Genomic DNA, 22,812 nt, shown 5'->3' with positions numbered 1-22,812 from the left:
GCCCATAGATCGTACCCTCCACATTTCCCTGAGATATAAACTTTTCATATTGGTAGCGCCCCCTATTGGCCAATCTTCACTTTTTCCTTCATTGTGTTATATATCTTTTTTGTGCACGTTATAGGTTTACAAAGTGAAAAAGCCCAAAGTCCACCCCAAAGGGACTTACCATCTCCAGCAGAAAACACTGTTCACAAACTGCTCCAAACAGCTCTATTGTAGTCCAGCCTTTACTTCAGAGACAAACGTGGTCACTTTGGAACACGTTATAATGCTCACCTAGCTGCTAGCATGGCACGCCCTCATACTCTGCTTCTGACTGGCTAGTAGTCCTTACCTAGGTACTGTCAGGGCACGCCCTCATACTCTGCTTCTGACTGGCTAGTAGTCCTTACCTAGGTACTGTCAGGGCACGCCCTCATACTCTGCTTCTGACTGGCTAGTAGTCCTTACCTAGGTACTGAGCATGTGCGACTCCCAACAAAGATGGAACAGAAGTGAGATGCCTCACTCTGTAGCTAAAACAGAGAGCTCAACACAAAGAAAGGAGGAGCTGCAGCAATGTGCAGTACAACAAAAATATGGTGTTTTTTGAAAATTAAACCATGTAAACCTATTGTGATATAACCTCTAAATACAATTATGAACCTGAAAATGAGCATAATATGAGCACTTAAAAAAAAAAAAAAAAGCAGTCACCGCAGGGTTGTGCATCGGCGGGAGTATCACTGAAATGGACCAATTGTGTGACGTCCTGTTGTGTTATTTAACCCCCCCAATGTAGCATGAGTAGATTTTATGATTCGCAGTAGACTCTCCTCGAACGAGTGTTATGGTGTTACGCAAACACGCACGAAAACGGACGTTGGATTTGTTATTCTCTCCTCACGTTATGCAGATAGTTGAAGAACCAGTAACGCAAGTAACGTGATAATTATTTGATAAGTAACTGTAATGTGATAACTGAGTTATCAACAGTAATGCGTTAAATTACTGTTACAGACAAATGTAATCTGATTACAGTAATGCGTTGACCCCAACACTGGTGTCCCAACAGGTAATGGCTTGCTACACGTTAATATTGGCATTACATTTTATCAACAGTGGAAAGTAACTATTAACTGAGTATTTCCATTTTCTCCTACGTTATAGCCTACTTCTACTCCACTGTACAATTCAGAGTCAGCTGTAGGCCTACGTTTTACTTCACTATTTATTTTATAACTTTAGTTAGGCTACTTTGAAGATTCAGATTAATAATACAAAATATTATGAATAAATAAATTGTGATGTATTAAATTGGATAAAGATCCCGTGGTGAAATTCACAAGCCTGCCAAGCCATACTTATTTTGGTGAAAGTAGTGTAACACATAAGGGCTGCACAATTAATCGCAATTGTATCGAAATCGCAATATGGACTAGTGCAATATCCAAATCGCGATATTCTTTAATGGCAAAATATGTATCACACCATTCTGAATGAACGAACTGAACATCCTGGCCTTCAAATCATATCCTACAGACTAAAGAAAAATTCTTTGTTTGGTACAGATCCTCGCAAAAATCACACTATAATCATTTTAATTTCTTTCAATGTTAATAATTTTCAATGAAAATGAGAATAATGATACAAAAACGATCATTCCCTCCAATATCGTGAATCTTATCGCAATCGCAATATCAGTCAAAATAATCGCAATTAGATAAGCCTATTTTCCATTTTCGCAGCCCTATAACATAACAATCCAGAGACATATTGTAAGTAATTACTCTCAGTTGGCAATAACTAGTAATCTATAATGAATTACATTTTGGAAGTACGTTAACTTGCCAAACACTGTTAGCCTATTGATAATGACATTATGTTTCCTATTCAATCGCCCCGCTGAATTCATTTGAAAAGCTTTACTGTTGTGATAAAAGATGCACACGTCCAGCACCATTTCAGAGTGACGACGGAAAGAGCCAATCGCTGTCCAAGAAAACGACAACGTTCATGAATGCACCAATGGCTAAGAGGAACAGCGATCTGATGAGGAAGTTGAAGTTGGACTTGTTTTGGTTAGCCACTGAGACCGACTTTTGTTAACAATGCTACGGTTAAATAACAATTTAGTGGTTAATAAATATTAGTTTTTCATATTTTTGGCAATGGGGTCACTGAAGTTCAACGCTGGCCAAGAAAATTCAGCGACGGCGGCCGCAGTTGCAGAGGTAACAACTATCTTAGCCGATGTTCTTTTAAGTTAACGTTAGCTACATTAACTTAGTTAACGTTAGCCTATTGGCTAAAACGAATTAGTTCGAGTTTGACTGATCAAGTAACTTAACCTTTAAATATTTTTTTTATTATTTTGGTTGCTGACTAGAAGATTGGGGGATTCTTTTTTAAACTAACGTTACCTTCCGTGTAGGTCAGTGTTCGTTTTCGCCCCAGCAGTCAGAAACATGGGTAATGTTAACGTTACTAAAGTTAGCAGTAACTTAGCAGTATGTTTAAATAGCAAGTTCGGCTAGCTAGCTAACTTGGGTAACGTTAGCAGGGATGGGCAATAATACACGTTTTAAATTTGTTTTACACAAAGTAATATGGATGAGTAGCTGATATCTTAACTCTTGAACCAGTAAGGACTGTCATACTATAACCCTACTGTATATGACGGTCCCAAATTAAGCCTATAAATATGATTTAAAAATGTATGCTGAAATATTAAGTCGTAGATTTAAAGTAGCTAGTGACATGGCACATTTTGCACAGCATTATTTACATCCTTTTAAGTAAATAAATCTGTTGAAACATACTTTTTACTATAGTGATATAGCTACTGTTGTTGTTGTGACTCTGGAAAAAGACTAATGCGTGAACGAAGTACTGCCAAGTGATATAATATGTAATATAAACCCAAGTGACGCTAGCTAAATACAGTATGTGTGGTTACAGATATCAAAATACAGCATTTGGTCATGGTGGATTTTTATGCACCGGCAATATAGCTGGCTTTCATAATCAGGTCACAGAATGTGGTGGAACATGAAGTAGGTCTGTAAGCACTGCCTACAAATTTGGAAAACGAAAGTGACATTGGAATCTAATTATACCGACTGGTTAAGTTAGCTGTGCTATGTATGTGTTGGCCAAGTTACTTCCAAAATGTAATACATTATAGATTACTAGTTACTGTCATTTGAGAGTAATTAGTTATATTACAATATTACTGTCTCTGAATTGTAATGCTTTACACTACTTTTGCATTACTTTTGAGTTACTTTCACCAAAATAACAGCAGAAGTTTGACTTGGCAGGTAGCTTGTGAATTTCACCACGGGGTAAATAAAGTCTCATCTATATCCACTTGAATACATCATAGATTATTCATAATATTTTGTATAATTAATATGAATATGCAACGTAACTAAAGCTATAAAAATAGAGAAGTAAAACGTACAGTAGGCAAGAAAATACTCAATTAAAAGTACCTTACAGTTGTATTAAAGTACGGCATAGTTACTTCCCACCATTGATAAAATGCAATGGTATTTACGTGTAGCAAGACTAAACATTAATTCCCGACATGTTTATATCTGTCATCAGCTCGGACACACTGCTGTCCCTGCTGACGTACCGTCACCTGTTGGGACACAGATGTTGTCCGTACAGTCACCTGTCGGGACACAGATATTGTCTGTACCGTCACCTGTTGGGACACAGATGTTGTCCGTACCATTAACTGTTGGGACACAGATGTTGGGACACAGATGTTGACCGTACCGTCTCTGGTTCTGGTTCTGCCACGGGGAACAGTGACGGGACAGCTCGCTTCAACGCAGCGTAATAACTCCTGAAAATAATGTCCGTCGCAAATGTATCTGTCTCTGCAGTCATCTCAGCCATCGAATACAGCGACAGGAAATGACACTCACAGCTTTTTTTTTTCCTGTGAAGAAATGTTTTGCGGTGTTGGTGAATTCTTAAAAAAACAAAACACCACTAAATGTTGCGTTAAAATGCATTGTAACTCGCTTTACTGAGATTGTAACGGGTAGAATATTACCGAAATGTAATTAGTAATGCGTTATATTACTGCGTTATAGCAAAAAGCAATACATTACTGTAATTGCGTAAACAGAAGTAAGCAGCAGTAACAGCCCTAAACAATGGCATTTGGCAAAACAAACTGATTTAATTGACAAATCACATCATGGCTACGCTTTCCTGTCATTTGTTTTAATTTCAAGGGTAATTAGTTGTATTTTAGCAGAATATGAAGCAAGAGAAAGACAGACATGAGTAGATTTTAATCTGTTTATTGCGATATTCAACAACGTGAGAGCATATTGCATATCGTTCAGCCCTAAATAAATAATAAATAATTAACCCTAATAAATACCCTGAAATTGTGTCAGAAGCAGCATTGTCCAACAATATTTTCATTTTTAGCTGTATCATCTTTTAGTCTAATTTGTTTAATATGTAAATAGTTATTGGATTTCTAAATTATCTGATAATGTTATCTGGTCATTTTTTACACTTTTGACTAGTTTATTACTGAACTCAGCCATCACGCGCTGCACCATCACATCCCGCGCCACCCACCACCACAAGTAAATTCTCGGCCTGTGGGAAACACTGGACAGTGGATAGACAGGAAAGAGGGGAGATAGAGGGGATGACACGCAGCAAAGGGCCGCAGGTCGGATTCAAACTAGGGCCACTGCAAAGAACTCAGCCTACATGGGGCGCACGCTCTTACTGGGTGAGCTAGAGGTCACCCCACCAAGATTTTTTCTTTAGTCTGTAGAATAGGATTTGTAGGCCGGGACGTCTCTGCAGCACCAGACTACTTCATTTAGAACGGTTTGACACATATTTTGCCTTTAACAAATATTGCGCCTATTCCTATTGCTCTAGTCCATATCGCGATTTCGATAAAATTGCGATTAATTGTGCAGCCCTACACGGTGCACACCGTTTTGAGATTGAGCGTGCCCAAGGGAAACGGGAAGCAGCGAGACATTAGTACTGGTTAAAATGTACAGGCAGACAACAAGATGCCAGAAAGACAGCAACAGCATTCTCCAGAAGCCATGCAGAGCACCAAGAAGCAGCAAGACATTAGAACATTAATACATTAACTGTATCCACCTTTAGGACATGTAGCCATGATTAAAGCCATTTTACTGAAACATGCAGAGCAGCATTAAGCAATGAGACAAAAAAATGTTTCAGTTAGGGATGCCCCGATAGATTGAACTGCGATCATTATCGGTCCATATTTACTAAAAACACGTGATCCGGTGCTCGGCATTAATCTCTTCTAGCCGCCGATGAACTACTACACACATAAAGTTAAACACTCGGCCGAGAGCAACAACTGCGTGTCTGTGCCTGATTGCCTGTTCATAGGCCTGTCACGATAACAAATTTTGCTGGACGATAAATTGTCCCAGAAATTATTGCGATAAACGATAATATTGTCATTCTGAGACCATTTTCATCTAATATAATGATAATGACATAATAATGCAGGTACACCTTTTCAAAGATCAATATACTTTTATTTCTAAAGAATATTTAACACTGGAACTGTAAGACATTTTAAATATCCACAATATGTCTTTGATCTCCTTTAGTATGTCGTCTTTCACGCTGTTGGACAGTTGTGGAATTGCTGTTTGTGACACGTATGTTCTCCCAGGTAATTCATACTGGCTGTCAAATGCAGCATTCCTCGAGTGTTTGTGCGATAGACTACAGACTCTGTACTGCATTTAACAATTATTTATTAAACACTAAATATTAAATTTAAATAATACATTATATCTATCTATTTCTATGTGGCTATCTGCCACATGGCGAGTAAATGTTTGTACCAAAATAGTTCTGTTTTTCAGTCTTCATTTTGGCGAAGGTGCAGCTACTTTCTTCTGCTCCTCTGCAGGTCGGAGCTTCGCGGGGGCGGGCCGACACACACACACACACACACACACACACACACACACCAAGTCACTTCTGTTTACTGATAGCTAGCGTTTACCTTAGGCTAATTCATTAGCTAGTAAGTGGCGATTTTTGACAAGCAGGTAACGGAGTCTCAGTTCACCGTCCGGGAGCCTCTGACACACTGACAGCTGCAGGCTTGTACCGGTTAATGTTCTGTGCATTGTCGGACACATACAGCAACTTTCCTGAAACCACCTGCAAGACTGACAAGTCCACAGCAGCCCGTGGCGTTTATGTCCTTGCCTGTCTCCACCGCCTCCACCTGCAGGTTGTCAACTGCGTGGTTTGGAATGAAAGGGAGAAAACAGGACGCCGAGTAACACGGCGGATATCGCTCATATACGTCTTCTTTTTTGACGGCGCCTTAACGGCAAAGTGCTGTCCACGTTACGCTAAGGAAAGAGTGGTCCTCCAGTCTCAGAGAGAGAGAGAGAGAGAGAGAGAGAGAAAAAAAACAAACAAGCATGCAAATGGAAATTATCGCGATGCAAATGGAAATTATCGCGGCCGGAATAATTATCGAGCTCATTTTTGTTTCGTGCGATTAATTGATTTATTGACTATCGCGACAGGCCTACCTGTTCATGTGAAGTGAAGTCCTCCAGCGGCCTGCCTCCCACTTGGCCAGAAGCCGCACGTGGTTGCTCAGGCACGCGCACGGTACTACTTACAAAACATTAGTTGGAGTCGTCACCTAGTGGCGCGTGGTGAGTTTAAGCTCACAACTGAGAGTGAGAAGAAAAGGCTGAAAAGGCGGCACCCAAACGCCAGATAGTAACGCAAGCAACGATGACTAGTCGTTTTGGTGCCTTTTCCTAACTGTCACTGTCACTGTAACTGGCATGATGCTCACTTTTTCTCGGCTAAATGCCATAGAGACCACCCCCCGTCTGGGGAGTGTGTCCCGGTGTGTCCATTGTCATTTCCATTCATTCATCACTCAAAAACCACACAAAAATCATTTAAACTAACCGCTGTCGGTTTGAAATAAGGACAGATTCCGCAACTGCATAGCCCATTTCTCGCATAAAATGTTTTCAGAAACACATTTCAGTGAAATATTTTCGTAAAATAAAGAGATCGTATTCCAAATGAGCTGCCATTATGGTGTGTTTTGAAATCCGGGAACAGACGCGTTGTTAAGAATCCCACTTTGTTTCTTGTAGAGCGAGCGGTCGGAGCAGAGGAGAGTTTAACTTTAGTAGCGAAGATATCAGGTGAATACAGCACATGGATGTATAGTAAGAACGGTACAGCAGGGTTTGCAGTTTTGTGCACTGTAAGCTGTAGCAGGAAAAGTTAACAACTGCTGTTTTCCGGTGCGTTCTTGACTTCGAATGTGACGCACCAGAAGAAAAAATCAAACCCATATGTGTCTACTTGCAATGGGAAAGAGAGTCTTTCATTAGCAGAATTTCCATTTCAAAACTCACATAAATGCGCTTATACATGTAGGAAAAGGGTATCAGAAACAAGACTGACTTGTGATTCTAATTCATAGGTTTACTAAAGAGTGACACACCATTATATAGCTGGTTACACTGCCATCTGGTGGAGATCCCAACACACTACAAATAGGCAAACTGGCCGATACTTTACACAGCCATATCAGTGGCTTTAACTAAACCCAACGACACAAAAATGATCAGCATCAGCGCTCAATCGGCAGATATTGCTCACTGATGATCATAAATCGGTATCGGAGGCCAAAAACGTGATCGGGGCATCTCTAACATTAACTGTATCCACATTTAGTACATGTAGCCATGCAAGCAACAAAACACAGCCAAGCAACACTGATTATAGCCATTTTACTGAAACATGCAACATGCAGAGCAGCATTAAAGCTACATTGTGTAAGAATTTCTCCCATCTAGCGGTTAAATTGTATATGAGAACCAACTGAATATTACTTTCTAGCCCTTCCTCCTACGGTGGCCGAACCCGAAATTAGCTCTCTCCATCATTTACACGCAGCTGTTCTAGCCACTCCAATATTAACTTTGGTCTTGTTGCTTTGCCTGTCACGTTGTCGTTTTAATTCTCTTTTTCGCTTCCCTGGCGAGTAATCTCCCCCTGGCATTCGTCACGGTGCCAGTGAGTGTAAAAGCGCGAAAAGTGGAGGTATGTTCCTCTTTGGCTAATGTATTTTAAAGATGGAGGTATGTCCCTCTTTGGCTAATGTATTTTAAAGATGGAGGCGCAACATGGCAGCCGTCATTCGAGCGACTCGCCCGTATGTATTCTGAATGATTCTGAATGTCAGATTCTACGCTTACGAGAATACTTTGATTAGTTGGTGGAAGTAATTACACATGAATGAGCACATATTTGTGAAAGAACAAAGGGGGTTTTGCTAAGAATCAACTCCAAAAATTACACAATATAGGTTTAAACAATGAGAGAAAAAATTAAAATAATGTTTCAGTAGCTTCCTCAACCCAGTGTTTGTGACAGAGTGGTATGTTTGTGTGTTTACAGGCCAAGGTGGTGTGCCTGGGGTTAAACAACCAGAGCTACATCTGTGAGTCGGGTCACTGCTGTGGAGAGACCCAGTGCTGCAGCTACTACTATGAACTGTGGTGTGAGTTACCCACCTCTTCTTCATTCATTCTGAAGTGTTTGAATGGTTTCTCTTATTGGCTCACAGAACTACAATGCTCAGCATCAGTGAATACACCCATGCTGAAGTTGACTAAAAAGAGGAATAAAAAAACCATCTTTTGGAAATTGATCTTAATGCCTTAATTAAAAAAATGAGGAAAAATCCAACCTTTAAGGACACCAATTTTCTTTGTGAATGAATAATGTATCGTAAATAAATAAATGTTCTTCCTTAAAATACAGGGGGCATAAGTAAGTCCACCCCTATGTTAAATTCCCATAGAGACAGGCAGAGTTTTATTTTTAAAGGCCAGTTATTTCATGGATCCAGGATACTATGCATCCTGATAAAGTTCCCTTGGCATGGTTTTATTTCAGTTTGCCTAATAGCTGGTTTGATTTGCATTGAGAGATGATTTTATGGAAAGTACCCCATACCAATCTCTAGGTATGGTGAAGGGTATGTGATGATGTGGGGCGATTTTATTCCATACAGCTTATACAATGTGCATTTGCTATATTTGTACTTCATCCAACAAATGTAACCCTGAAAGTAAAGGAAGTCTGAAATGCAACAGAAGGGGACGCAGAATGAGGAGCTGATGTTTGATACAGGTCAGGAGTGGTGGAGCCCTGTGTCTAATCTGTCACTTACAATGTGACAGATGTATGTTTTTATGTATGGTTTTAATTAAGTTTTTTGATACAAATAACATCAAAGCCAACCAGTGGCACTGGGCAAAGTTGAAGAAAACACGGTGTCAGATCTCACTACCTTTTCAGCAGTGACATAGGCTACGTTCAGACTGCAGGCAAAAGTGGTCCAAATCTGACTTTTTTTGGGGTCAAGTGACCAGGTCAGACTCCTTCAGAAGTAGTGTGAACACTCAATTGTTGCCCAGATCAGATTTTTTCAAATGAGATTTAGTCCACTTCCATATGTGGTCCTGAATCAGACCCAGGTCTGGTTTTCTTTTTTTTGAACAACCAAGGCAGATTTAATGTGACTTACGTCAATCTACATCGACATTTGTCACAATTATGCGCCGAGGGGAGTTAGCCCTAGACACAGACGGTAACATTAAAAACTTGACTAGGCCTACAAAATGGAGACCAGTGATGGAGCAAGTCAATGGAGGGAGAGTGAGCTGTTAGACCTAATTCGTGTATGGGGAGATACTTCAATTCAATCAAAACTAGAAGGATCATACCGTAACCGCTCCGTTTTTGAAAAAATAGCAAACGGGTTAGGGTTAGGCCAAAATAGCCAAGTTGGCTCTTTCTCTAGATTCTTCTCCGCCTCAGCACCTGCTCATAAGTGTTACGGCTGCCATTACACAAACATTTTGAAATAAAAGTGAAAATGCTGACCTCCTCCATAACCTCCCTAACTTTAGTGCAGCGTGCTGCGTCTGATGTCATTGTTATTGTTCTTTTGCGCATGAGGGTCAGTTTGAAACCACAAACAGTTCACACTGGAATCTGGTAAGGGCCACATTTTAAAAGGTCATGTCAACAGCCAAACAAAAAATCGGATCTGAAAAAATACGAATTAAGCATTAGGACTTGCAGTGTGAGCGTAGCCGTAGTGTCACGTTGGCACGGTACAGCTAAGTTCACACTACAAGACTTTTACGGTGGTCAGATCTCTGTACTGTTGTTGACACTACACAACTTTCTGTTTTTGGTTACAACGCTGTCTCTGTCTCTCCTCTGCTCTGCTCTACTCTCTGTCTGTGTGTGTGTCTGTTTGACTCGGGGAAAGGGTGACACACACACACACACACACAGCGGACAGGATGAAGTTTGCGCTTTGGCTGAATTCATACAAATTCCGGCAATTCTGCACCTGCATGGTCAAAAGCTCATTTTGATCGGTTTTCAAATTAAGAATTGGAATCGTGACAGCCCTTCCGATGAGCATGTCTGGTCTCAAAACTACGTTTTGTCACGAAAACACATACGAGTAGTGACAACGGGACGTGACTACCAAGTTATACCAAATTCGAGACAGGATTTTTTTTTTTCAAGCAATCTGCAGAACTTTCCTCGTAGTCATACTTGTTGATGTTAGTGTTGGCACACCTGTGTACAAAATAGCCTGTTTCCTGTGTACAAGTACAACAACACCTTTGGTCAGTGTTGCAAATGCAACAGATGTAGGGCTGTCAAAATTGCTCAAAAATGACGTTCGAATATTCCCTCTAAAAAAACCACATAATATTCGAACTATTCGAACATCTGGTTGCGTATGCAGGACAAATTAATACAAAGAGACATAAGTACTTGTATAGGTAGTCTATTTAAGTTTAAACATATTTGACAACGTATTACCTACACAAAAACAAGTAAATCAAATGATGGCCAAGACCGCAGACCTCACGCTCGCTCACTCAAGCACTTTCTGTCTCTCGCCCTCACGCTCTCTGCACAATGTGAGGCTGTGCGCATAACGGTTTAAAATGAACAACAATGAAGACATTTTGAGTGCTATCAAGAGTTTTGTGCAAGCAATTTAAGGTCGCGACTATTGTCCCAAATATAGCAGGCTTCATTCAGTGACTGAAACAAATATTATTAACATTAATTGAAGTTTCACAGTAGCCGATATAGAACCGACATTGAACGCTCCGAGCGAGCTGTGCTGTGGTAAACATGGAGCTTTTCCTTGACATGAAACGGTAAATAATCTAACCAGTGGAAGCAGTGCATTTAACCTTTATTCATGCATATCTCTTGCATACAACTTTATCTCGCGGCTCAACTATTTTACCTCCTACCGACCAAAATCCAAAGTACTTCCAGACGTGGCTTTTTAGATTTTGGGGGGTTAAAATTGCTTTCTCTGATGCAGTCGAGTTGGGCTCTGCACTTTGTGCCATCTTCCATGCAAGACAAGTCAACTTTCAGCAGTGAGGCTGTGCCAGACAGTGGGACTCCTGTGACCTGTCCCTGAACCCTCAGGCGTGCTAGCGCGTCCACTCGCAAAGCAGACAGCCAGACAGCCTCTGCTACCACGAGCGGTTTTTTCCACATTTTTTTTTTTTAATTCGAATATTAATTTTCACCTTCGAAATTCGTTTTTTAAAAACTATTCGAATATATATTCGAATTTAGAATATTCGTTGACAGCCCTAAACAGATGCAGTAAAGTTTCTACGTTTCACTAAAGCCAATGTCTGTCTGACCTCGCTAGCTCACTGCAGACGATAGGTCATGCTTTGAAAATCAAACTTTTTCCACAACCAGTTGGCAAACATACTATCCGTCCCTGTTAGATAGTAAATACCGTAAACATATTCTTTTTAAAGCTTGGGAATGCAACCAGACTAGCTCGTAAAAAACTGTTGAGGAGTGGAAAATCAGGGTAATAATATAATCCTAGCTAATAAGGTTAAGTCATGTAGTGTGAACTATGTATGTATATAATAATATAATAATTATTATACTTAATTATTTGTACTCTTTTATGTGTCACAACATGAAAGAGTGATGCAGTTGAGAGGTTTGGCTTATTTTGTCAATGAAAAGAATTTAGCAAAACATGTGTTCATACTGGTTTGCCAGTACTCAAGCTAAGATTGAAAAAAAAAAGACATAAAAAAAGATGAACTTTGTACCGTTCATCAAGATATGTATGAAGTGTGTTTTGGTACATCCCTGCAGGGTTCTGGTTGGTGTGGACTGTGATCATTATCCTGACGTGCTGCTGTGTTTTTCATCACTGGCGCTCCAAGCAGCGCTTCCAGCAGCAGCGGCGGCAGAATGAGATCAACCTGATTGCATACAGAGAGGCTCACAACAACTCTCAGCTACCCCTCTATCTCAGTAAGTAGCTGTCTGGCATGCCATTCCACTGCCTCTACACATTCCACACATGGTTAGTTTCTACCTCTGAGACACACATACACATACATGTTTGTACATTGCGTGGGAAATAAAAAGATTTTAGCTTGCCGGACAAGTTGTCAAACTGAACTACCGTCCACTGAGCTGCTCTCTGAACTTCCCGAACCACTGAACTTCACTCACAAACTCCGTGTACAACACACAAGACTGTACATAGGGTCACATTTCTATCCCGTCACGGCAGCGACCGCCGTGGCCGGAGGCATTATGTTTTTCGGGTTGTCTGTCCGTCCTGTTTTTGTCAACGTGATATTAAGTGGCCCACAGAGCGGTGCTCTCGGTAGCCAGTCCGACTATGTTTTGAATGATTTGCGGTGAGGAGGCTAGTGTGCTCCTAAATCATTTTTCCGGTTCGGGCACGTATCTATTTTTAGACATAACGTTACGTGATCCACTAGTCTCGATAGCAGTATCGATAAGCTCGGACCTTATTCATTTTCGGGTTTTGAGACATTTGGAACCGGGTCTAGAAACCCATCCCTACTCATTGTGCACATTTAAAGACTGTCCAATAAAGTTCACAGACTGTGATTTGTTACAGACTTTCATGTTCATGTTTACACCAGGCTCATTTGTCAGTGCTTTATGTTGTCATGGTAATTATCACATGTTTACAAGGCTGGACATTCAACGCATCAGTCACTGTGATTGAAGTAGTTTATAAGTAAATAAATATGTCATTCATATAAATGTATGCATCACTTAATTTCATCATAACATACAGGCCTGGCCCACAGAAAAAAGACTAGTTTATGTTTAATCTATCTAATAGTGTGTTGGTCAAACTATACAAGATTTATCGTCTGTCTTTGTTGAATAATACAGCCGATAAAGAGCTTAAAAAATAATCACATTTTCAATTGCAATCGCAATATGTAATGCCTGGGGGCTGGTTGCCTATATCAGTGGTTGTCAAGCTTTTTTCACTAATATTCCCCCTTTGAACAGTTTTTTTTTTTAAGCCTTGTACACCCAAACCAGCGCGAATAGTTTTTGGTAGAATAAAAAAAGTCTCTATAAAGAGGAAGAATACAGCGATGTCAGCGATAGATTTACTAAACTACAGCCTTGGACCTGGAAAACATTTAGATGCTGATAGAAAAAGGAGACAAAAACTTGGAAAAGATGGTAGAAAGAAGGAAGTAAGGCAAGAATAGGTCGGAAATAGTAACAAAAACTTAGAAAAAAACCACAGTAGAAAGAAGGAAGGCAAAAAAGATTTAACAAAGTTAAATAAGCGACAAACTTTGAAAAAAGTGACAAAAACTTTGAAAAAAGAGACAAAAACGTCGAAGAAAAAAGACAGTAGAAAAAAGTAAGGAAGAAAGGCAGAATATGTCAAAACACACGACAACACCTTCAAGAAAAGGTGACAAACTTCAAAAACAGAGACAAAAACTTGCGACAAACTTGGAGAAAAAAAGACAGAAGTAACTACAGCCTTGTAACTGAAAAACATTTTGCAAAAAAACTTACGTACCCCCTGCAGTCCTCCAAAGTACCCCTAGGGGTACACGTACCCCCATTTGAGAAACACTGGCCTAAAGTAGAGAGAGCGAGTTTATTTCATTTGGGGAGATATAAGGGAAATGCTGTGTCATCTTTCACACTCGTCTGTATTGTTTTCTCTCCAGGATTCTTGCCCACGTACCTGCTGCCAGCCTATGAAGAGGTGGTTGGCCGTCCAGTCACGCCTCCTCCTCCTTACACCCCTCTTCAGTCAGCACCTCCACCCACAGAGCCACCTGAGGAAGCTCCTTGCCCCCACGCGGCAATCTCCGTCCCCAGTGATGCTGATGCAGCGCTCCCTGCTGCCCCAGAGGTCACGCAGCAGACCCACCCTAACGGTGCTCACAACCCCAACAAGGACTCGACACCGGGCAGGTACCGGCGCTTCACAGGGGATTCTGGGATCGAAGTGTGCGACGGCCACGAACAGTGGGATCAGCACAGCCTTTTAGAAAGAGGAGATGAGACGGACGAAGAGGGCGCGGGGCAAACGGAGGAGCCATGTGACGGCTGTGGTCCCGAGACCTTTGAACACAGCCATATTAGTGGTGCAGTCATTGATGAAGACCCAGATGGACACACAGCTGCGGATACAGAGCCACAGTCTCTTCGCTAATCCAAAATAATGTCTTTAACAAAACTCTGCAACAGTCACTGATGCAACATCATACCGTTGGTGCTCAGGGGTTTGGGCCGTTTGTACAAGTGTACGTTTGACTAACACCAGCGTGTGTGGCAGGCCTGGAGACAAATTAAAAGTTTGACTAAATATTTGAACAATATCCAAAAGAATGTAAAGCCATTATGCAACTTAGGGGCCCTATTTTAACGATCTAAGCGCACGGCGTGAAGCGCCTGGCGCAGGTGTGTTTATGGCGTGTCCAAATCCACGTTTGGTAGTTTGACGGCGGAAAAAATGGTCCGTGCGCCAGGCGCATGGTTCAAAAGGGTTGTACTTAGTGTCTTCATTAATCAGAGGTGTGTTTTGGGCGTAACATGCAATAAACCAATCAGTGATCATCTCCCATTCCCTTTAAAAGCCAGGCGCGTTTGGGAGGATTAGCACCATAATATTGTTATTTGTAATCTTTTGCATGTGTGTGTGCTGCTGTGCGTCTGTGTGTGTAACAAGCATAGTGTGCGCGCGCTGTGCACGAGCCTAGGAGCATTTTACTAATGCTCTGTTAAAATAACAATGAAATGCGCGATCACTTTCCACTGCCTCAAGATAGCAATACGCCCAGAATGCACCTGAACACACCTCCCTGTAAGACCAGCACGCCCAGAATGCACCTGAACACACCTCCCTGTAAGACCAGCACGCCCAGAATGCACCTGAACACACCTCCCTGTAAGACCACCATGGGCGCTCAGATGGGCGCAGGTGCATTTGCTATTTAAACGTGTGCACCGGACGGGAAATTGACCACTGCGTCGGGCTTTGCGCTGGGCCGGGTGCAAGATGGGTCCCTTAAAGTGTGTTTTTTAACCACGCTCCGCCCCGTTTGGCCAGTTGCTCATGTTGATGAGCTGTCTGCCTTTAAATATTTCCTGCCAGGAGAGGCACTGATACTTGTGTTTTTTTCACACATGTTGTTTTCAGCTTTGTTCAAAGGTTCTTTGAGACACAGAGCCCCATGTAACTAAAGGGCCTGCTGCTCCATCACTGACTGTAGACTTAGACGCTGATACTGATACATCTGTGACGAGCTGTAGTCAGCCTGCTGTCTAGTGGTAGCTAGCTCTTAAACTCTCAGGTTGTAGGAGGTCATTAATGAGCAGGACTACTTTAGCATCCATGTAATAAAGTACTTCAAGTTGTCAGGTATTTAGCCAAAAACACAATCGTGGCCGGTTATTGGATCGGTTTCTGGATAGATTTCCCACAAACATTATTGTATCACGTATATCATTATCATAATCTAAAAAGACATGTATTGCACATGTGGGTTTTATCCATTCCGTCCACTCCTAATAGCCGAGGTTTAGAACAAGTTCAGTTGAACTGGTCATTTCAACGCCGTGCCACGTTTGCCGGGATTGCCTTGTCCAAACAAGCACAGGTTTAGCCGAACAGTGTCAAAACTGCAGTCACACAGGAACGCCACATACCAACATTGTGTAGTTATGCTGTACATTAAGTGATCAACTCACATGTCAACAACTTTGCATATTGGACTCTGGTTTCTTCAGCAATTTGCGGGCCTCTCCCAGTATGTGAAATAATCAATAACCTCTGACAATCTATGTAGTATCATGACCTGCCTTCAGTCAAGGCAGTGTGCAAACCCAAAGCCATGATCCAGTCTGTGCGATAAAGCAGATTACAGTTTGTCTTAACACTGTTGCAAATGAATTGGCAAGTCCTTCTTTACTGGAACTCACTCATAAAATCAGGGTTTATTGCAGAATATCCATCTAGAAAATTCATGGTGACATCTGTAACTTTGTGAATGTCTTGTCCCTGTATAAATGTTCTTTATAAAAGTGATTGATTTAAAGACATGATGAACTCCAGCATGTTTGGTTCTGTAGTAAATGATCCGTGTTCTTCTGATAATCATTAGGCCGTGTATAAGTCTTCAGTCAGCTGTCACACTGGTGTTGTATGAGATGCCATAGTGCCATCATGTGTAGCCTTATATAACCTTTGAGTAGAGAATATTTAGGTGATCTTACTCATACTGTAGCTCTGAAGTCTCCTTGACTTGTACTCAATGTACTCAACGATAGATTCATCATTTAATTCATGTTATATCATGCAGGATTTGTGTTGTGCACATATGAGATCTGGGTTAATACCGCAAAAATCACCAAACTATTGCTATGGAAAGAAGAATTTCTGAACATATTGCCATCTGTGTGTTTTTCTGAAAGCACACACAAGTTTGTGTTGGAGAGTTGCTTGTAATCCATAAGTGTGTGTGTGGTGTGTGTGTGTGTGTGTGTGTGTGTGTGTGTGTGTGTGTGTGTGTGTGTGTGTGTGTGTGTATTCAAAGGGACAGACTGATTATGGTGCAGCTAGAGGATACACTCCATGTAGAAATGTGTCAGTGACACAGACCTTCCAGTGCACTGAGGGAACTTCTCTCCAATTTTGTCAGTTGAGCACCTTTCCACATATGCAGCCTTAGACAGTGGTGCAACTCTCTGTATTTATGCTCTTTAATACCTGCTGAATGAAATTATATTTTTCTGTCACATTTTGTATGAAATATGGTTATTAAAAGTAATGGAGATACATGGCTCCTAGTCTATATCCTCAACGTTCCACTTCTGGGATTGCTCCGTTGCCGGCGAAAATTCCGTCGGATTTCACTCGTTTAGGCCGGATATCCGTTACCTTCCTCTGTCTTTGTGTTGGTGTTCTAACCTCTGGTGGATTTCTGAGAACTATGGTTAGCTGCTCCTCAGATCTCTGCAGGGTAGTGTTAATTTTGGCACCTATTTTTAATTTAGTCTTAGTCTTGTGCCAAATGTCCTTGTTAGTTTTAGTCATATTTAGTCATTCACATCTTTTTTTTGTTAGTCAAGCTTTAGTGGACTAAAAGTCTCTTCATTTTAGTCTAGTTTTAGTCAAAAGAAAACTCAATATGACTAACTGATTGATTTACAGCGTTGATGCCTAAAATCAGCATTAGCTTCTGAGACGTTAATTTAAGTTAACTTACCTGAATGTGTGGGTGGTTAGCCTTTACATGTCGCTTAAGGTTGGTGGTGTTTTTCCCCAGCAACAGCAGTGCAACAGCACAAACTCATTTGGAATATTTTGTAGGCGTAACAGCTGAATATTCTATCTCATGATGAAAAAGTAGAGACGATTGTAGGCGAAAATGAAGAGAGATTTTATCTTGGTTTTTATTTTATGCGAAACGTTTTAGTCTTTTTTCGTCAACAATAATGCATGTTCATTTAGTCTTAGTCAGCGTTTTTGGACATTGGCGCAGTCTCGTCTTAGTCAGGGAAAAAAAAAGGTCGTTGACAAACTTATTTAGTCTCGTCTCGCCTGACAAAATAAACAATACTGCAGGGTAAATCCAGACAGCTAGCTAGACTATCTGTCCAATCTGAGTTTTCTGTTGCACGACTAAAACAACTTTTGAACGTACACACGTTCCACCAAAACAAGTTCCTTCCTGAGACTATTTTGCAGCAGCACCATTGCTCCGTCCGGTGCTTAGCACGGCCCAAGATGATTGTGATTGGTTTAAAGAAATGCCAATAAACCAGAGCATGTTTTTCTCCCATCCCAGAATGCTGTGTGGACTAGCCAGACCCTCCTTCGCACCTCCGCGGTAGACCCCATGGGACCTTATTTCAGAAAAGATATGTACGGAAGTGAACGGGGAGAGACCAATAATTATTTGATCCCGAAACCAGTCGGTGATGAAGAAAGGAGAGGAAAGGAAGCGAGGTAGGTGAGGAAAGCAAGTGCCAAAATTAGAAAAAAAGTATCTTTACTACAGTAATGGTCCATTACATTTGGTCGCCTATTAAAGGCATCATCTTTGTGGTTGTCTGCCAGAAGCTGTCATAAATTGACTTTATATTAAGCAATCCACTTTTTTAAATCTTTGGGGTTTTGGACTATATATTATTACTGGATGAAGGATTTTAGTCATTGGATATCTGGTTCTTAAGTCACAGAGAAACAAGCCCGTGTTAGTGGCAGCTCAGCTCACAGCCCCTTCGATTTTTAACGGGCTACAAAATAGTTCAGATTCTAATAGTTTGGACTTATGAGTAAAATATTAATAAAATAAAAAAAAAGCTTCAAGTTTCTGAAGAATATTAACGTTTGCTAGCTGACTACGTAGAAGTAATTTGCTGTTTGCTAAGTGATTGTCACAGGCCATCGCTAAACTGTTGCCAGATGGTTGCTAAGGTAGTTAGGGTTTCTTCTGGGGGGGCTCCTACAAAGTGACAACACTCTGATAAATTAGCTTGTACCTGATTTACATATATATTATCTGGGTTGGAAATGTCTTAATGTTTTAACCCTTGTGTAGTCTTCCATTCGACCATGCATCGTCCTCCTGGGTCAAAACTGAAAATCACTTTTTCTAACGTTTTTGTCTCTTTTGGCGCTTTCTTCAGTGTTTTTGCCACTTTGACGTTTAAGGCTTCTTTTCACTACCATGTATAAACACCACCAACACCAACTCATTACTAGATTTACACTTATTTTTGGAATTCATGGTCAATAACTCAATCATTTATAGGAAATTATACCTTATTCTTGAGTTAAAAAGCAGAAATTGATTTTTTTAGACTAATATTAAAGGGAGGATAATCACAGAAGGGTATATAACGTTCAGTCAAGATACTGTTTAGAATTTTTTTTTTTTCAAATGCTAAAAAAATTGAACAAAACACAAAATTCAATGAAAGTAGAGATTTTTGTTGTACTTGCAAAGCGCGTTGTATGGAATCATCTGTGTTATTTTTGGGCACTTAAAATGAGGTAGTTAAAAAGAAACCCATATTTCTGAAAAAAACAAAAAAAACACAAGGGTTAATAAATGTATTTCTTTTTCTTTTTCTTTCTTTCTTTCTTTCTTTCTTTCATCTTAATTTGGTTTTGTTCGGATCATTTCTCAAACCAAATTGTGTTTTCTTCTATATGAAGTGAGTGACACAGGAAGATCTTTTTCAGTGTGCAGTCAGACCGTGCAGCTGTGCAGACTCACAGTGTTTCAGCAGACATTTTGTAAGCGTGTTCACGATGAAGCTCGTTCTGCTCCTTGCTCTCCTCACAGGTAACATTCACTCATTAATCACATTATCAGTGACTTCATGTAAAAGTGATCAAAGTGATTAATAGAAGAGAAAAACTGTACATTTGACGAGGTTTGAACTCAACTTTAAACTTCAGCCTGTAGGTGTATTTTGTCTCCATGTGCATTTTGTGACCGTGTGCATTTATTATTATTATTATTAGTAGTAGTAGTAGTAGTAGTAGTAGTAGTAATATAATTATCTTCATTCTTTTCTGTCATTTCTGTCATCTATGTTCTCCAATAGTTCCTTGTTTATTTGTAACCAAACCTCCAAACCATTTCTTTCTTCGTTTTTGTACTTTTTCTTTTGAAAGAGACTCATTTTTAATATCACTTATAATTACTAATGTATTTTGGAAAGTTATTTGTCAAAGTCAATAAGAGTGGTTTCTGTTTCAATAAACAAACGTTTGTAACAACTGAAGAGCTGCAGCTCAACACCACCAGATACCAGCTGTCTGATGAGGTTTTTACTTCTGTTTCTGTCAGATCAGTTCAGTCTCTATTGTCTCGTGTGGGACATTATGACTTTCAGCTCAGCAAAAACAGAGGACATAGATGTAACTTAGAGTGTATAATAAAAAACAGTAAAAACAAATGAAAGCAGATTAGAACATATAAGAATAGCAGAAGTTAGATTTTAGCTTTAACACAAAGTGGGACCTTATATTTACGGTGTCTATTTGTGTCTTCACAGTTAGTGAATGTGAAAGCAGCACATTTGTTGGTCGAACAGGCGAAGATGTCACTCTGTCCTGTAAGTATGACATCACATACTACAAAGCACTGTCAGTTTGTTGGGGTCGAGGACAAATACCAGTCTCAGGCTGTGGCAACCAGCTCATCTCTACAGACGGACATAAAGTGAAAGAAGAAACCAGAGTTTCCAGTAGGTATAAGTTACTGGGACGACTGGGGGATGGAGATGTTTCTCTGACCATACTGAACATCTCAGAGACGGATGCTGGACGTTACGCGTGCAGAGTGGACATCCCCGGATGGTTCAATGATGACAAACATCACTTCATTTTGATTGTTGAGAGAGGTGAGAAATTATTATTTTAAAGAGCCCCTATTATACGCCTTTTTATCATCATATTTGTACTCTTGGGTTTGTACAATAGGTCAAAGCATGTAAAAAACATATTATGGGCGCCTGGTTAGCTCACCTGGTAGAGCGGGCGCCCATATATATGGAGGTTTACTCCTAGACACCTGCGGCCCTTTGCTGCATGTCATTCCCCCCTTTCTCTCCCCTTTCATGTCTTCAGCTGTTCTATACAAATAAAGGCCTAAAATGCCCCAAAAAAACAAACATATGATTCTCATACTGCCCATTGCTGCAGCTCATCTTCCTGAAAAGCCCAGTCTGCTTTGATTGGTCAGCTGGCCCACTCTGATATGATTGGTCAACCAAATTCAAACAAGACACTGGGTGGGCAGTGCTTGCTCAGGCAGCACCAATGGGCAGCACAGATGATAAACTGGGCTGGCTTTCTCAATCAGTGACATCACTAATGGAGGAATTTCAAACAGGAATGTGAGCGAGGCGTTTTAGGCAGTTGAGAAAAAATGCTGTCTGTGGGAGAGAAAGCTGCATTTGGAGTGAAATGTGTTTTTTTGTACTTTATACATCTATTACAAACACAAAAAACTATATAGTACACTAACAGATGGGAAAACCCAAACAAGTAAAGGGGAATTGTATCAGAAAAGTCAGAAGTTAGTATTGAAGGATTTAGATAACTTGGATTCTCCATCAGAATATAAAGAGTCACAGCTGGACAGGACTGGAGAGGAGAGCTCCAGGATATCCAAAGATGCATTAAATCAGCTTCTCCTCCAGTTCTCTCTGTATTCAAAAAGCTGTCGTCAGCATATTTGGGGTCAGAGTAACATTTGTCTCTGATGAAGACTGATGTTGCACAGTGATCTTTACTGGTGATGCACAGGTTAATGTTACACTGGTTTCTGTTTCAGCTCCACAGACGACCCCGTCAACAACATATACAGCAGGTACAACACAAACTTGTGTGTTTGTCTGTGAGCAGGATTACAGAAAAACTACATTCATGACACTTGGAAGGGTGAAGCATGGGCCAAGCAACAACCCATTGCATTTTGGAGCAGACTTGAATCACAGGGGCAGATACACAAATTATTTTTAACTTTTGTTCACATTGCGAGAGAGAGCGCTTGTGAGAATGTAGAAGTCCTGTTCTAGAAGTAACTTCCTCTCCCTTTGTTTACAGTCATATCTTAACCGTTGACTCGGTAACAAAGACATAAAAATGCCCAATATTCAGTTCAATTCAATTTTATTTATAGTATCAAATCATAGTTATCTTAAGACACTTTACAGATAGAGTAGGTCTAGACCACACTTACTTAGTGTAACAGTGGCAAGGAAAAACTTCCTTTTAGGGAGAAACCTCGAGTGGTGAGGAAAACTTTTTATGCCAGGATCAGACTGCACAAATTCAGGCTGATTTTGACCAGACAGACACGTCGCAGACAAACGTTCAGAGTCGTGCCCGATTATGAGGGTCTGTACCGACAAACGTGTGTCTTTACCTATGTTAGTACGTCCTGTACAGGGTCATATTCTGAATTGACTCAAGAATAGGACCTAAATCTGACCTCAGCCTAACCCCCCCAGTGTTTAATACATAATTAAAACCTGAATATTACTGAAAAGTCTGATATGTTGAAGCTAGACGGTCTCCAGTCTGCAGCAGGTTTTCTTCAGAAACTTTCAAACTGAGATGAATGCGACTGATGTGACATTCACAGAGCAGTTTGCAGGTTACGAACAGGCGTGTTTTCAAATGATGAAAAAAAAAAGGGATTGGGGATTGGGGTGTTATTTTGTGTCTCTGGTGCTTCCACACGTATACAAACTTTGAAAAAAAAACATCCATGCTGTTTAGAGTGAGATACGGTTTCTGAATGTGTCCTGCCTTCAGTCTCCGGGTGAGCTGTTCAAAATCTGCACGGCTTTCTACGT

At 40.6% G+C, this 22,812-nt stretch overlaps 2 protein-coding genes across 2 annotated transcripts; both read left to right on the top strand.

Moving 5' to 3' along the window:
• Positions 1–2,006: 2,006 nt before the first annotated feature.
• On the top strand, positions 2,007–14,916 carry wbp1la (WW domain binding protein 1-like a). Its single transcript, XM_031304712.2, has 4 exons — positions 2,007–2,216; positions 8,485–8,587; positions 12,274–12,435; positions 14,151–14,916. Exons 1-4 carry the CDS (start codon positions 2,154–2,156, stop codon positions 14,639–14,641), a joined length of 819 nt encoding a protein of 272 aa, XP_031160572.1. The 5' UTR covers positions 2,007–2,153; the 3' UTR covers positions 14,642–14,916.
• A 4,768-nt stretch (positions 14,917–19,684) lies between these two features.
• On the top strand, positions 19,685–22,068 carry LOC118493234 (hepatitis A virus cellular receptor 1 homolog). Its single transcript, XM_035992463.1, has 4 exons — positions 19,685–19,784; positions 20,503–20,850; positions 21,786–21,848; positions 22,058–22,068. Exons 1-4 carry the CDS (start codon positions 19,751–19,753, stop codon positions 22,066–22,068), a joined length of 456 nt encoding a protein of 151 aa, XP_035848356.1. The 5' UTR covers positions 19,685–19,750.
• The last annotated feature ends 744 nt before the right edge of the window (positions 22,069–22,812 follow it).

Source organism: Sander lucioperca, chromosome 15 (genome assembly GCF_008315115.2).
Source record: "Sander lucioperca isolate FBNREF2018 chromosome 15, SLUC_FBN_1.2, whole genome shotgun sequence".
Taxonomy (NCBI): domain Eukaryota; kingdom Metazoa; phylum Chordata; class Actinopteri; order Perciformes; family Percidae; genus Sander; species Sander lucioperca.
Note: the sequence above shows the minus strand (reverse complement) of the source record. Positions and strands in the feature narration are given on the sequence as shown.